The 16,292-nt window shown below is 39.7% G+C and overlaps 1 protein-coding gene across 1 annotated transcript in view; it reads right to left on the minus strand.

Moving 5' to 3' along the window:
• Positions 1–16,292, minus strand: part of rad18 (RAD18 E3 ubiquitin protein ligase) — a 237,640-nt gene that overhangs the window by 81,428 nt on the left and 139,920 nt on the right. Inside the window, exons 8-9 of the mRNA XM_069937290.1 lie at positions 3,622–3,695; positions 3,476–3,536 (exon numbers count right to left, since the gene is read on the minus strand). Coding sequence (XP_069793391.1) covers positions 3,476–3,536; positions 3,622–3,695 — 135 coding nt within the window. The remainder of the gene's footprint in view (positions 1–3,475; positions 3,537–3,621; positions 3,696–16,292) is intronic.

A 16,292-nucleotide genomic window follows, 5' to 3' on the forward strand; every position in this document is an offset into this window, starting at 1 on the left:
CTATAGATCTTACAGGTTAAAACTCTCCTCCCCATTAATCTCTCTTGAAAAAAAAATATTTTCCCCCTTTCTATAATACCAGCTAAAATAATTCAGTGTTGTTTTCCATTTCAAGTATCTCCCACTACTTGTCTCTCTTTCTCAGGTAATGAATCTGCAAACACCTTTGCCTCATTAGGCTCTGTAAAAAAAAAATATGTTTTTTTCCATCTGGAACAAAGACTTTCAAAACTGTTGGATACCTTAAGACAAAAGCATAGCCTTTCTTCCATAATACATTTTTAACTGCATTAAATTCTTTTCTCTCTTTCAACAAATCAAAACTGTAAAAGAAGATCTTATTTCCATTAGAAATTAATGGTGATAGTCTTTCTTTCACTTGCTTCACCGCCAGTTCCAAGATCTTTTCTCTCACTTCATAACGAAGCAATTTGACCAATATCGGACGTGGATTTTGATCTGGTTGTGGCTCTATGTGCTCTTTCAATCTCAATGCCTCCTTGAAATTCAGGATTTTGGAAACCAACATTGTAAAAACTTCTTAATTTCTTTATCTTCATCATCTTCCTTAAGTCCAACAATTTTTATGTTATTTCTTCTACTGAAATTTTCTAAAATATCAATTTTTTTAGTTAGTTGATCGTTTGTTGCAGCTGCTTCAGCTTGAATTTTCTTCATCTGTTCCTTGACGTTCTGAATTTCAAATTTTCTCTTCCATAACTTCAAATTTTTTAATCCACTTGATGCATAATTTTTTCCACCTTTTTTGTAAAATTCTTATTTTCAACTATACTCTCATTACACTTTTTAAACTTCTTCTGTTAACAACACCAATGATTGCTGAAAACTGTCCATACAGTTTTTCATTTCAGCTGCAATTACATAGGCTTTTTTCACTTTTTCCACCTTTTTGACCATAGTTCCTTGTTCTGAAGATATTTCATGTTCTTCTTCCTGTTCACTGGAGCTGGAGGCTTCTTGCGCCTTTTTTAAAAATTGCCTCCTTTTTTTGTGCTCCGCGCATGCGTGACTCCTCGCACACGCGCAGTCACTTCTTCACCCGTAATGGGTAGCTATTGTTGGGGGAAGACCTCATACAGCAATGTTCAAGGTATCCCCAGCTCCAGGCTTGTCTCCCCAAGTTCCTACCTTTTGGACAGCTGCAGGATCCTTCAAGGTAGGCCTCTCTTCCTTATCTGACTTTTTTTCTTGTTCAACTTCTTGTGTAGTTACAGCTGTTTTTTTCTTTCTTTGATGACATCTTGAGTTAATTGCTTGATCTTCCAACACCTTTCACTTCTTAAAATTTCTACAACCTTTTTTCAGAGAGAAAATGGATTTACAGTTCATTTCCACATCACCACGTGGCACGCCCCTCAGAAATAGTTCTTATTTAAAAAGGTATTCACAGTTCATGGGCATTCAGGTAAGGTCATCACACTGTCTATTCTCAGCTGTCCTGAAAAGCTAGTGCTGGATTACGTTCTTGCATTATTGCAGTACCAGCTTAATACAGCTGAGTGATTTGCAGTGCATAGTTGAAGACAGTTGAGAATTAACTATATTAGTGTGGGAACAAGAGTCAAATACTGTAGATTTCTTTCCCTGGAAAGCAGCATGGCTATCTTAGTGTCACTATTACAGTGCCAGCCACGTGGATTCAATTCCTGTACTGTCTGGAACAAGTTTGTACTGTTAAGGGTTATATATTAAACATAAATATGTCTTTAAAAGAGAGAGATTGTGGGAGTTTAGTGTAGGTCACTTCACAAACAGATACTTACACTTCACATCTCATTTAAAATCCAAGAGCTTTGCTGAAACCAGACATTCAAGCACCAGTGGCTTTCCAAAAGACAATGGAACTACTTTGGAAGGAACTTCAGAAGTAGGTGCAAAGAGAACAAAGTCCGGGCTCAAGTACTGATGAAGCTCTTTCAAGGGTTGGATTTGGAGCCTTGAGAGGGGTTTTAGTTTTTACGAGCAGAGAGAGGAAAGAAAACAGGATTCTTCTCTTATAGTTCTATAGTGGCTTTTGAAGCTGGCAGGCTTGTTGAAAACCCCATTTTGAAGACGAGTTGTGAGTTCTGAGTTCAGCCTGTTCGAAACCCCTGTAGTTGTTACAAGAGGAAATAGCTGGCTAGAGTGTTTCTCCTGAAATAAGGGAAACAAGTGGAACTCTGTGGTGACCTGGAAGAAGAGGTTATCATTTGGAAAACCCATGATGGGGCAAGTTTTTTCGACAAGGCACTGAAGTGGCTGATCAGAGGGAATCAGTTTGTGCGTGTCTAACGAGCAACAAATATCTCTCTGAAACCAACAAGAACCTTCCTAAGTGGTAACCATTCAACTTTAAACACCAAAGCCTGGTGAAGATTCATAAATGTTAAATTCTGTGCACAGTATAAGAATTGCCTGATGCTGGTGAACTTGGAGAAGTGAAAAGTGAGTGATTGGACTATGAAACAAAGAACTTTCCTGAACATATACACATTACATACACATGCATTTAGAATTAGAAGGAGGTTAAGTTAGGTTAAGTGAAGAGTAATAAGTTGAAGTTTGATCCTGTTTTTATGATTAAAGAAAATTAAAAGCAACTTTTGTTTAAATAACCATTTGTCTTAGTGAATTTCTATTGCTGCTGGGTTTAGGGGTCCTCTGGGCTCGAAACAGTACATTCACTCCATGTCTGCATAGGTTTTCCCTGGCTGTTCCGGTTTCTTCCACCCTTCAAAATGTACAGGGGTTGTAGGTTAATTGGTTTTGTAATTGGACAGCACAGTTTAAATGGTCTGAATTGGCTTCTACTGTACTGTAAATAAAATTTAATTTAAATTTTACAATGGTTGGATTTTTATGGCTTTGTGCTGTTGCCCATGGATTCCAGATTTCCAAAAGTCCCAAGCATCACCTTCTTTGGTCCAACACCAAAACAACAATGTTATTGACTCCAGTTAAGGCTAGTAGGAAAGATCAGCTCAATGAGGAAATTGAAAGCGATTAAAACAATGCACAAATGAAGTGGAAATATGGAACACCCACCTGCAAGAAAATTTAAGGTAGGGTTAACTGAGAAGTTTAGAACGAAGAATAAAAGAATTTTCTTCAAGAATATATGGAGGGATACGGTAGAAAGCCATATAAATAGTTGAGATCCATTTAAATGATGTTCTCAAAAACTAAATGATCTCTTTCTTTCCTTATGGCTACAAGGAAATGCAATAAAAGAAATTGTAAAATACAAGCCTGCCGAATCCAGTATGAAGGAACAAAATGCTCCTTCCAAGTCCTTCATTCCGATTCGATTCCACCAAAACGTCCCTGTTCCCTCTCCTAGGCCTAACATCCTCAAGTGTCGGAAAGTTTACAATAGTGGTAGGCACAGATTGTCTGTGAGCTCTACCATTTCTTAAGCACTTAATTAAGACTCCAAACTTTAAAAAGGTACTGGCATAAACAATCATGTACTCACGATATTCCTTGTGGACTGCATCGATTTCTTCTTCTGATTGATCCTTTGTGAATTTCATTGCCTAATGAATACAATTGGCACTCTAATTATTCTTCTCATTCAGAAAGATTAAAATCACAGAAAAAAAAAGCATGAAAGATACTCACATGATCAACCACTTTGGTTTCAAGCTGAGCACGGGTCTTTTCATTCTTTTCAATTTCTTTGGCAATATCTTTAGCTAAATAAAAATAAGCAAATGAAAATTATTTCAGGTATAAATAAAAGCCAGAAAAAAAACTTTTCATTCCAAACTTCAAGAAATTTGTTCAATTTAGCTAACAAAAATTAAATAATATTAGAAACCGATCTCTACAGACAGGGAGAAAAACACAGCAATATTACCTCAAGTTATATTACACACATAAGCTTCAACCTTAAATTTATTCCAAATTTAATTAACATTTTACTCTCTTACCAGTCATGTCCACATATCTCTCTGAATTGCTATAAAATAAAGTCCACAGCTATTTCTCATGGTCAGAATGTAATTTAAAATTAAAATTTCACACCTAACATTATTAAATACAGAAACCCAAATGAGATCACCCATTTGCTTCAGAGATATGGGGTCTCCCTACATTAGATCTGTCACATTTTCTTCTCATTTTGAACTTTTGCCTCATCAATTGAGAAGGGGTGAGGCAACAACAAAATTGGAGTGCCAGCAGTTCAAGAAAAGGCAACTCACTCCCACTCATGGTCAAAGCTAAGCATCACACGGCAGAAGAGGTGCAGACTAAATAAACGAAAACATTCTGCAAAGATTTTGAAAACTTCAGTTGCATTTTACTTGATAATGAGTTAACTCTTCAACATCCCAACTAAAAGCATTTTCCACCCTCACACATCTATACATCGGCGCTCCCGTTGTGGCCTCCTCAACATCAGATGCCGGGAGATAATTTTGTTAAGCACCTTTGCTATGTCCGCTGCAATAACAGGGACCTCCCCAATGGCAAACATTTCAATTCCACATCCCACTCTGACAACGGCATGGCAACTGGCTATCAATCAACAAACTCTCCCTGCCAATCTCCAGGGTATGTTCATCAATTGTTTAAAAAAAATCTCTTATGTTTACATTTTCATTGTTGTTGCCTGCAAGACATCGAGCTAGTAAAAACACAGAAATGCTGGAGGAACCCAGCAGGTCTCGCAGGAACCATAGGAGTTAAAGATATATTACTGATGTTTCAGGTATGAGCCCTTCAAGGTATAAGCAAAAAGCAGACAGGCATCTGAATTAAAGACTGGTGAGAGAAAGATGGAAGAGTGGAAGGGGCAGGAGTCCAGACCAACACACAAAAAGTGTTAATTGGAAATGATAAGAGGAAAAGTGAGAATTGATTGACTCTAAAAGGAGACTGAGGGAAAAGAGGGGGAGAGAGAGAGAGAGAGAGAACTAGAGGAAAAGAGGCAGAGGAAAGAAGATGGGGGGTAGTTTAATGGAATCAGGAGAAGTAGTTGTTAATGCCATCCGGTTGGAGGGTGCTCAGATAGAAGATGAGATGCTATTGCTCCAATTTGCAGGTGGTCTCAGTCTGGCAGTGCATGAGTCTATGGAGAGACATGTCTGCTTTTTTACTCATACCTTGAAAAGGGTTCAGGCCTGAAACGTCGGTAATCCTGCAAGGCCAGCAGAGTTCCTCCAGCATTTCTGTGTTGCTTCTGCAGACCTATACCCAGCTGCAGGGGCTTGGGACATCATGGTCACTGAGGAAAGTTTATCAACAATCTTCCCCATCAACCATGAATTTGAAGGTACCGAATGATCCACAATGATCACGACGTCACCGTGTGTGAAATTGCGCCTGATCTTTGACCATTTCTGCTACTCCTGTCCATCTTTTCCAGATCAAATCTGATATAAACTGCACCTGCTTTCACCTGTGACGTGCATATAGGTTTCCTTCTAAAACAGCCCCAGTGGCAACGAAAGCTTAGTTTTAAGGAAAAGAAGATAATTTGGGGTTCGTTCTTCGGGATCATTTGGATCTGTAGAAATCTTAGTGATTGGATGATTGTTGAGAGCTTCAACTTCACAAAAAATTGTGTGAAGACCCTCCTCGTTAAGTTTATGTCCATCTAGGATGGAATTGACAACCTTTCACACTGATCTAATCAATCTTTCCCATACACCTCCAGCTGTGAGCTACCAGGGGGATGAATGATCCAATTGATTCCTTTCTGGAGTAGTTCATCATGATCTGACCCTCATTCCAGTCCATAACCGCTGTTTTCAATTTGTGTTGCGCTATCACAAAGTTAGTCATTGTCAGATCATAGTTCTTTTACCTGACTACGCCTGGTAATAAAACACCAAAGGCAGGACTGAAGGAGTCTGATCATGATGCTAATTCAGAGTCAGAATTTATTGTCGTGAGATTGGGTGCTTTGCAGAAGCATTATAGTGCAAACATTAATATTCTAACTACCTTACAACATTTTTCTTTCAAAAATTAAAACAACAATGCACAAAAAGTAAGGCAGTTCCGGAGGTTCAATGATTATTCAGGAATCTGATGGCAAAGGGGAAGAAGCTGTCCTTGTGCCATTAAGTGCTGTCTTTAGGGTCTTGTACCTTTTTCCCGATGGTAGCAGGGTGAAGAGGGTGTGGCCTGGGTGGTGGTGGGGTGGGGGGGGCCTGAGGATAGAGGCTGCTTTTTTAAGACACTGCCTCATGCCGATGTCCTTGAAGGAGTGAAGTCTGGTGACTGTGATATTACAGGCCGAGTTAATAACCCTCTGGACTTTATTCTTGTCCTGAGAGTTGGTGCCTCCATACCAGGCAGTGATGCAACCAGCCAGAATGTCTATCCACGGTACACCTGTAGAAGTTTACGAGACATACTGAATCTCCTCAGACACCTCATAAAGTATAGTCACTGGTGAGCCTTCTTTATGATTGCATCAACATGGAGGTTCCAGGACAGATCCTCGGATGTTGACATTTGAAGTTCTTGATCCTCTCCATTACTGAGCCCTCAATGAGACTGGGTCAGGTTCCCCTGACTTCATCCCGAAGTCCATAATCATCTCCTTGGTTTTGCTGATGCTTAGCGTAAGGTTGTTATTGTTACATCATTCAACGAGCAGATCTATCTCCCTCCTGTACACTTCATCATTGCCGTTTGTGATTCTGCCGACAACTGTGGTGTCACCGGCAAACTTTTAGATAGCATTGGAAGTGTGCCTGGCCGCACAGTCGTGGGTGTAAAATGAGTAGAGTTGTGGGCTAAGTACGCATCCTTGGGATGCACCTGTGTTGATGATCAGTGAGGAGACGACGTTGTTTCCAAATTGTACTGACTGTGGTCTTCCAATGAGAAAGTCAAGGATCCAGCTGCAGAGGGGGATACAGAGCCTAGGGGTTGTAGCTTCTTGACCAGCACTGAGGGAATAATGGAATTGAAGACTGAACTGTAGTCAATGAAGAGCTGCCATATGTATGAATTCCTATTTTTGAGGTGCTCCAGAGTTGAATGGAGAGGCAGCAATGTTGCATCTGCTATGGAGTGATTGAGACGATAGGCAAATTGCAGTGGGTCCAGATCTTTACTTGTGTACGTGTTAATTCTGGCCATGACCAGCCTCTCAAAGCATTTCATCACAGTAGGTGTTAGTGATACTGGGTGATAGTCATTGAGGCAGCTCACGTTACTCTTCTTGGGTATCGGGATGATTGATACCCTTTTGATGCAGGTGGGAACATCTGACTGTAGCAGTGTGAGGTTGAAAATGTCCGCGAACTCTCCGAAAAGTTGGTTGGTGCAGATTTTCAGTACCCTGCCAGGTACGCTGTCAGGGCCTGATGCTTGTGAGGGTTCACCCTCTTGAATGATGTTCTGATGTCACCCTCAGAGTCAGATATCATAGTGTTACAAGATCAAACCAGCAACCACAAAGAAGGCATATCACACAGGGGTAAAGATGAACAATTACTTTATTAACAAAAATTCACCTTCAAACTTTAATTCAAAATCCCCCCTTTTATAACAATGCCCACTGGTTAACATACAAACTTCTATCACAGTGTAAAACTAATAAATTCCCCAGCCTAAATATAATATATGTAATCATATATTATGTAATATATGTAATATATATGTAATATATGTAAGTTATATTTCCAACCAGCCCACAGAAAAAAAAACTTAGACACAAAACACATAAGACTCACAAAACTTCGATTACAATCGAAGTAAAGCTCGTAAACAAAATTCAGTTTGTTTGGTAAACTGAAGCCAAAAGATCTTTTAGAGAGAGAGTGCACAAAATTCAAAGTGATCTTCTTGTGTTGCTCGCAGAGAGAAGAGAAGAATGGCTTGGTCCGGATCCTTCTGGCTGCCTTTGGAATGTTCATCCCTTTTAAAATGCCCAACATTCCAAACTGCCTCCCAGACAATGACTCTGCTTGGGCCTCCTTCCACTTCACTGCCACATCCAGTGATGGTTTGTCTTCCAAGACCAGAAATCTTTAGATCATCTTTTGCACATGCCCAGTCCGTCTCCCACTCTCTCTCTTAGCAGTTCACTTTCACCTTGGCTCTCAAAGGCAAACTGTCACTTTTTAACATTAAACCAAACACATAAGTCAATACAAAACACAGAACTCTATAACAATAGAGTCATCAGTCTTTTCATGGATTCTAGTAGGCACTGTTTGGTTCTTCTTTTCAAAGTGGGCATAGGTGTTCAGCTCATCGGGTAATGAAGCATCAGTTATAAAAATGACAGTTTTCAATTTCCAGCAATGGTTGTTCATTGTTTCATGACAAATTTATTCATAATTCATAATGTTTTAAAATCCACCTCGCCAGCCGGGTCGGCTGTTATTGCATTTGTAAAAGACACACAAAAGGCCAAACCAAATACTGTACTCCTTTAAATTACAAATCTTCTCACCTCTCGGCAACATTATTCCATTGCTGTGTGCAATTTTTAATCACCAGAAAGTGCAAGATCCTCCATGACTGGAATGCAATCTGTTGTCTTATGACTTGGATACATCAGTTTAATATTTTGTCAAAGTGATGAAAAGGCAGATTACGATTTAATGGCATGGAGCAAAAACAAATCCCAACGGAGAGAAACCTTCAATGAGAGCTAGGCAATGCAGCAATAAAAGGCAGAGACTGTAGCATAACAGGTCTGCTGGCCAGTAATCAGCAATGTCGATGTGAACATGGAGCAACATGCTTCTGCAACAATGCGAATTAGGGGGGGGGGAAAAAACCAAGCATCATAATTTTTGAGGATGGCGGGCAGAGGTTAAATGACATAGCCTGCGACAGAAGCAAATCCAGTGCAATAAGATACAGTAAAACTGCACTCCCAGATGAGCTCAATGCCTTCAATGCCCAATATGACAACCAGAACAAGCAGAACCACTGGAAAGCCTCATGTTCATTGATGTTCCTCTACTATCAGTATCCGAAGATTATGTGAAAGCATCCATTCCAGACTGAATATGCAGCCAAGAACTGAAAACTTGTGCTGGCCAACTGGCCAATGCATTCAGATAGCATCAAGATCTCACTCCAAATGGGCATAGTACCCACCTGTTTCAAACAGGCCTCAATGGTACCCATGTCCAAGAAGAGTGTGGTAACCTGCCTAAATACTACTGATCAGTGACATTCACATCCACGGTGGTTAAGTGTTTTGAGAGAGGGGCTGGTGTTTAAGCCTATCAGCTGCTGACTGAGTGGCAATATAGATCAGTACTAATTTGCCTACTGGAGCAAGAAGTCAAAACCAAATGCCATCTCACTGGCTCTAACCCTGGAACAACTGGACAGCAAAGATGCATACATCATGATGCTTTTTATCGACTATAATTTGGCATTCAAAACCAATATCCCCCTCAAAACCTATCAGCAACTTCAAGACCAGGGCCTCAATACCCCATTGTGTCATTAGATCCTGAATTTACTCACCACAAAACCTTAATCAGCATGGATTGGCAAGAGCATCTTCTCCACAATCTCAATCAGCACTGGATTACCCTGGCGCTGTATACTTAGTCCACTGTTCTATTCACTTTACACCTATGACTGTGTGGCTCAGTAATAACACCACCATTTAAAAATTTGTTGGGAATACATAATGATGGGCTTTATGAAAAGGAGCGATGAGTCAGCATACAGGAGGAAGTTTGAAAATTTGGTTGAATGGTGTACTAATAACAACCTCACATTCCATGTCCCCAAAACAATGGAGCTGATTGTAGACTTTAGGAAGGGAAAACTAGAGGTGTACGATCCAGGGATCATTGGACAATCACAAGTAGAGAGGGTGAGCAAATTTAAATTTCTGGGAGTCACCATCTTGGAGGATCTTTTCTGGACCCAAGACACAAATGTAATTTTGAAAAGAGCACGTCCGTGTCTCTACTCTCTCAAGAGATTTTGAAGGTTCTGTATGATATCAAAAACCTTGGTAAACTTCTACAGATGCATAGTGGAAACTGTGCTGTTTCGAGCCCAGAGGACTCCAAAACCCAAATTCACCAAGACAATGGTTTCTTAAACAAAAATTGTTTTTAATTTTCTTTAAACATAAAAAGATCAAACTTTAACTTATTATTATTAACTTAAACCCCTTCTAATTCTGTGCATGTGCATGTAATGTGTATATGTTCAGGAAAGTTCTTTGTTTCCCAGTCCAATCACTCACTTCTCACTTCTCCAAGTTCACTGGTATCAGGCAATTCTTATACTGTGCACAGAATTTAACATTAATGAATCTTCACCAGGCTCTGGTGTTTAAAGTTGAATGGTTACCAATTAGAAAGGTTCTTGTTGGTTTCAGAGAGATATTTGTTGCTCGTTGGACACACAAAAAGTGATTCCCTCTGATCAGCCACTTCAGTGCCTTGCCGAAGAAACTTGCCCCATCGTGGGTTTTCCGAACGATAACCTCTTCTTTCAGGTCACCACAGAGTTCCTCTTGTTTCCCTTATTTGAAAAACACTCTAGCCAGCCATTTCCTCTTGTAAGGGCTATAAGTGCTTTGAACAAGCTGAACTCAGAACTCGCAACTCGTCTTCAAAATGGGGTTTTTCAACAAGCCTGCCAGCTTGCCTTTTTGCAGCCTCAACTGCTACTGTAGAAATCACTTCTCTCTCTCTCTCTCTCTCTCTCTCTCTCTCTCTCTCTCTCTGAGAGAAGAATCCTGTTTGTTTTTTCTTCTCTCTGCTTGTAAAAACCAAATACCTCTCCCAAGGCTCCAAACCCAATCTATGAAAGATCTTATCAGTACTTGAGCCTGGACTCTGTTCAATTTGCACCTCCTTTTGAAGCTCTTTCCAAAGCAATTCCATTGTCTCTGCAAAATCACTCAGAGCCTCAATGTCTAGCTTCAACAAAGTTCTTGCATTTTAAATCAGATGTCTTTTGTGAAGTGTTATTGTTTGTGAAGTGACCTACACTAAACTCCCTACAATTTATCTGTTTTAAAGACATATTTACCCATAACCAAAATAACATAACCCGTAACAGTGCTGGGCAACTACATCACAGCCTGTTATGAGGGCACTAATTCCTCTGAGCGGAAGTCCTGCACAAGGTAGTGGACACAGCCCAGTACATCACGGCAAAACTCTCCCCACCATCAAGAACATTTACATGGAACATTGCTATCAGAGAGCAGCAGCAATGATCAAGGTCTGCATCACCCAGGACATTCTCCGCTCTCATTGATGCCATTAGCAAAGAGGTGTTGGTGTCAAAGACTTGTACCACCAAGTTCAGGAACAATTGGTATCCCTCCACCATCAGACTCATAAACAACAGACTCAATTAGAGACTTACTTTGCAAAATATATATTACTGATTTTTTTTTCTGTATTGCAGTCAATCTGTTTACATTTCTTTCTTTGGTTACATTTCTCTCATTTTTATATGTACATATTTTCTCGAGGACAGTTTACAGTTACTGATAAGTAGAAATTCTGCTTGGCCCATAGGAAAAAATAATCTCAGGGTTGTTTGTGATGTCATGCATGCACTCCAACAATAAATATGAACTTTGAAAAGGCAGGTATAACTTACACAGCTTTTGCATTGTTGAACAATAAATTGAGTTGATTCTTGAGCAATTGTTGATTTAAAATTGAAAAGTAGTCACATTATAATAGGCACATGTGTATCTGACATTTCTCCCAGCATCTGGCGCTCAATACTTTTTCAATTCAACTATACGTTTCCACGCTACAAAGATGGTCATGAACAATAGGCTGGAGTTTAAGCTACAATTATAATTATGCAATATTTTGGCTTACTAAGAAATTCCACGAACACAGTTCTTGGAAATGATGATGCACCACTCCCAAACAAAATAGTTTAAATTCCCCCCCACCCCCCCCCCCCCAAATATACTTACCCACACTTGGGGCATAGGAGCTCCATTTACTAATGATTGTTTACTTGCAATTCTATATTATTTTCAGTAGTCTGATGAAGAGCAAAACATTACAGCTTAATGATTAATTAACTGAAGATTATGACTTTTTATGAACGTTAAGAAAGTGCAGATCATGTGATGTACATTCAGAGAGTGTTTCCCACCTCAAATTGCAAAGATGCTTACAGCAATTTCTGAATAAATGTTTCCTCCATAATTTAAATTCTTCATTTTCAAAAGACACTTAAAAACATTGATGCACATGACAAAATTATTAATAATAAGGTTTGATGGTATTCTCTTTTGTACATTAGGCATTAGAAATTCATTAGCCTATCTCAGAAACTAAAAAATAAGTCACATCTTTTCCATCCATCATCGATGACTCAAGCGTGAATAAAATGAAACTAATTATAAAATAATTTGCAGAGTGCAAAATCAACCATGGTTTAAATCAATGGTTTTCAAACTTTTTCCTTCCACTCACATACCACCTGAAGTAATCCCTATGCCATCGGTGTCTGTGATTAGTAAGGTATTGCTTAAGGTGGTATGTGCATGGGAAGGGAAAGTTGATAATCATTGGTCTAGATCCAATTGTGACTGAAATATTTTGCTTGAGAAAAATTGTAATTGGCCAATTTTCTTTGGAGTTATGAAACCATGCACATAACGAGTCAATTAGATACGGTTAGAACAGTGGTTTTCAAACTTTTTCTTCCCACTCTCATACCAGCTTAAGTAATCCTTTTTTTAAAAAAATCACAGAGCACCTATGTCATAGGGACTATTTAAGGTGGTATGTGAGTGGAAAGAAAAAGTTTGAAATCCACTGGTTTAAATCAGAGTGAAATGACAAGGCTGAGGCCCACAGCACAAAATGTTTACAAATTATTTGTCTATGAATTCATCCCCGACTTTCATAACACTACTTATTTTAACATTATCCATCTGAACATCTGTATATTCCAGAGTAAACATGATCAACAACCATTCCAGGATATGTAACCTCGTGTTTATTGTTTCAGATGCCAACATTTACAGTTGAGAGCTCAGTCTGAGACTCTGCTTCAGAATTTACAGAGAAAAGGATTAATTGCCAGTTTGAAGTGGGGTGCAATAGAAGCTGGTAGGTGATAGGTAGAACCAGATAAGAAAAGTTGAGGACAGATGGAATTAGGAAAGGGTGTGTGCATGTGTATTTGGCCTGACCGTGGCAATAGAGAAGACAGAGTAGTGAGGTTGATGTCAGAGTGAGAAGGATAGTTAAACTGACATGCCTCTAGATACAGTGTGGACACAGTTCAGGCCAATGAATATTGCAGAGAATGAGTTGTGTATTGTTCCACAATAGACCATGAACAAGGACTAATCCACATAACCCACAGAAAAAAACACCTACAACAAAAAGAAACCTGTGACCCATGCACATACTACTCCTTAGATCTGCAAAAGTGAGGGTATAGATAACTTCTGACAAACAGGTAAATATGTTACTGGAGTGCATCTAGCTGAGTCTTCATTCAGCAAAGTAATTTCTCTTCCCATCTATCGTCCCAATCTCATCCTCATCTACAGTCCTCCTGAACCCAACCTCGAGACCCAGCCGACCCTTCACACAATGCCAGTCTAATCCCTCTCCAGGACCACCACAATCAGATCTTGCTGCTGCATCAGTCTAATATTCCTCAATTTATTGTTCAAACAGTGACTGGGTAATTAAAGGGCACTCCCACCACTTCAGTAATGCGGTGTGTTACGTGTCATGCACTCACTCCATCACCGGAGACCCCTATTCCCTGTGTTGGCCTCTAAAAGATAAGAGCCGGAGCGGGCATGGAATTGAGGCAGGGTAGGGCCGGGGGGGGGTGGGGGGCGCTGTTGGGGCCTGGGCGAGCATGGAGAAGGAATGCTGTCAGGGCCGTGGATGGGTGGGGGTGGGGGAGACTATCACGGGCAAACATTGTGCCAGCGGGGAGCAGAGTGGGCTGGCGGGAAACTGAGTTGGGGCAGGAGAAAGGCCGTCCTTTTTACCCATAATCCCCCATGCTTCTGGAACCGCTCTGGCATTCCAGCAGTGTGGGTAATTATGGGTAAGGAAGACAGCCATTGGACGCAAGCACTGACGTCATTTATGACATCATAGCAGCCATGAATGCTAACAAACTGACCAGCAGCAGCTACACGGTGCATGTACACTAGTCAGCAATCCACTTCTGAGATGGTTTGCCAATCCGTGCAGTTATTTTAAAATTCTACCCACTAATTGGCCTGTACACCCATAGAAAACCTGCCAAATTGGCAGGTTAAACTCATGTACAATCCAATTTGTAAATCTCTACTGTGTCTGTGTGGGTTTCCTCTCGGTGTTCTGGTTTCCTCCCACCTTTTAAAATGTACTGGTGTTGCAGATTAAGTGGGCAGCACAGGGTCGTGGGCTAAAAGGGCCTGTTACTGTGCTGAATGTCTAAATTTTAAAAATTAAAAATATAACATCTCTTCATGATTTTCTTATCCAGCTGTCAATGGGAGAGCAGAGAACAGAAAAACAGATCTTTTCTGAAGGTTCCAACTGCCCGGTCATAATGCCATGGAAGGGGTTGCAGACTCCAGGGGAGCTGCAGACCGGCACATGACAGGAGAAATGGGGAGAATATGACCCATTGAGAAAGAGACGGTGATCAACAGAGGCCTAGCAAGAAGTTCAGTGGCTAAAGAACCCAAAGGACGGTGACCATAGCAGCAGACCTGTGAGAGGCTCAGCAGCTGAAGGACCCATACAGGCTGCTGGAAACTGGCTTAAGGGAACCAAGTTTTGGAGCCAGGATTGAAGAGAGTGCTGAGGGCAAGAAGGGCTCCGGAATGGCTTCGGGTGGCAAAGGCTTCCTTACTCTGTCTGAGATTTGGATCTGGATCTCGGCTGCAGGTGTGCCAGACACTCTGACTCTCCTTTGTTTCTCTTTCCCCCATTGTTAGGAGCTTCAGGTAATACCGATGATGACTTTTTGTTTGCTTTATTGCAGCCAAAAGTTAAAATACATTCTGTATACTACATTCTTAATGTATTATTATGTAACAATAATAGGAACCTTGAACCTTAAAACTAGTCAAACTTATTTGAACTGCTTCCAAGGCATTAACATCTTGTTTACATAAGGAGACCAATAATGCTCACAATAATCCAGATGTCCAATATAACTGAAGAAGCTTCCTAATTTAGTATTCAATTCCCTCACCATAAAACATAAACATCCTATTAGCTTTCCCATTTATTTGCAGTACATTCTTAACTTTTGTGCATCAAGAACAAGAACACCCAGATCCTTCATAATCTTCCTTTAAGATTTTTTTTAAATTTGATCCACCAAAATGGATAATCTCACATTTTCTCCACATTATACTTCATTTGCCAAACCTCTGGCTATCTATCTTTTTTGTAACCTATAAAAGATCTCTTGTACTTTCAAACATTATCAGTCTTTTTTAAAAAAATTATTTAAAAACTTTTAAAACAACGTAAAATCAACAACCACAGAAAAAAAAGATTTTTATATAATATAATAAACCCCCCCCTCCCTCCCCCTCAGCCAGCCCCCGTAAGGGGAGTCAAAAAAAAGAAACATAAAACATATAGAATATTTTAAGATATTTCCAAACCTATATATTCTAAATAAGATGACCACATTTTAACAAAAAGAGTAATTATCATGTAAATTGTAACCGTGTCTGCCTGTCCCGCATCGGACTTATCAGCCACAAACGAGCCTGCAGTTGACGTGGACATTTACCCCCTCCATAAATCTTTGTCCTCGAAGCCAAGCCAAAGAAGAAATATATACACACAAGATCTCACTTCATTATGCCAACGTACTATATTAATCTCTACATTGTCTTTCCAAGTAATTGCTATACATTTTCGTGCCATAGATAACACCAAACGAACAAATGCAATTTGAAACTTATCCAACCCAAATCCAGTCAAGAAACTGTGTAACTCAACAAAAAAATTACTGAATCTAATGGTAACTTAACTTTAAATAATTTCTCCAAAACCAACCTAACTTTTTCCCAAAATGGTTGTACCTTATCACAAGGCCAAACTGCTTGCAAAAAGTTCCAGTACTTAACCAAATCTAAAACAAGAATCCGAATTACTAAATCCATATTTTTTTCAATTTCTCAGGAGTCAAATATAACTGATGCAAAAAATTATAATTAACCAAACCATATCTTACATTAGTCAATTTAGTTACGCCTTCATGACACATAACCTCCGAATCCTCTTGAGATATAACATGTTAAATCTCTTTCCCATTTATTTCTAGATTTCTCCAAATTTGGTTTTTCCATACTTTCCTGTAACAATCGA

The sequence above is a fragment of the Narcine bancroftii genome, chromosome 5 (genome assembly GCF_036971445.1).
Source record: "Narcine bancroftii isolate sNarBan1 chromosome 5, sNarBan1.hap1, whole genome shotgun sequence".
Lineage (NCBI taxonomy): Eukaryota > Metazoa > Chordata > Chondrichthyes > Torpediniformes > Narcinidae > Narcine > Narcine bancroftii.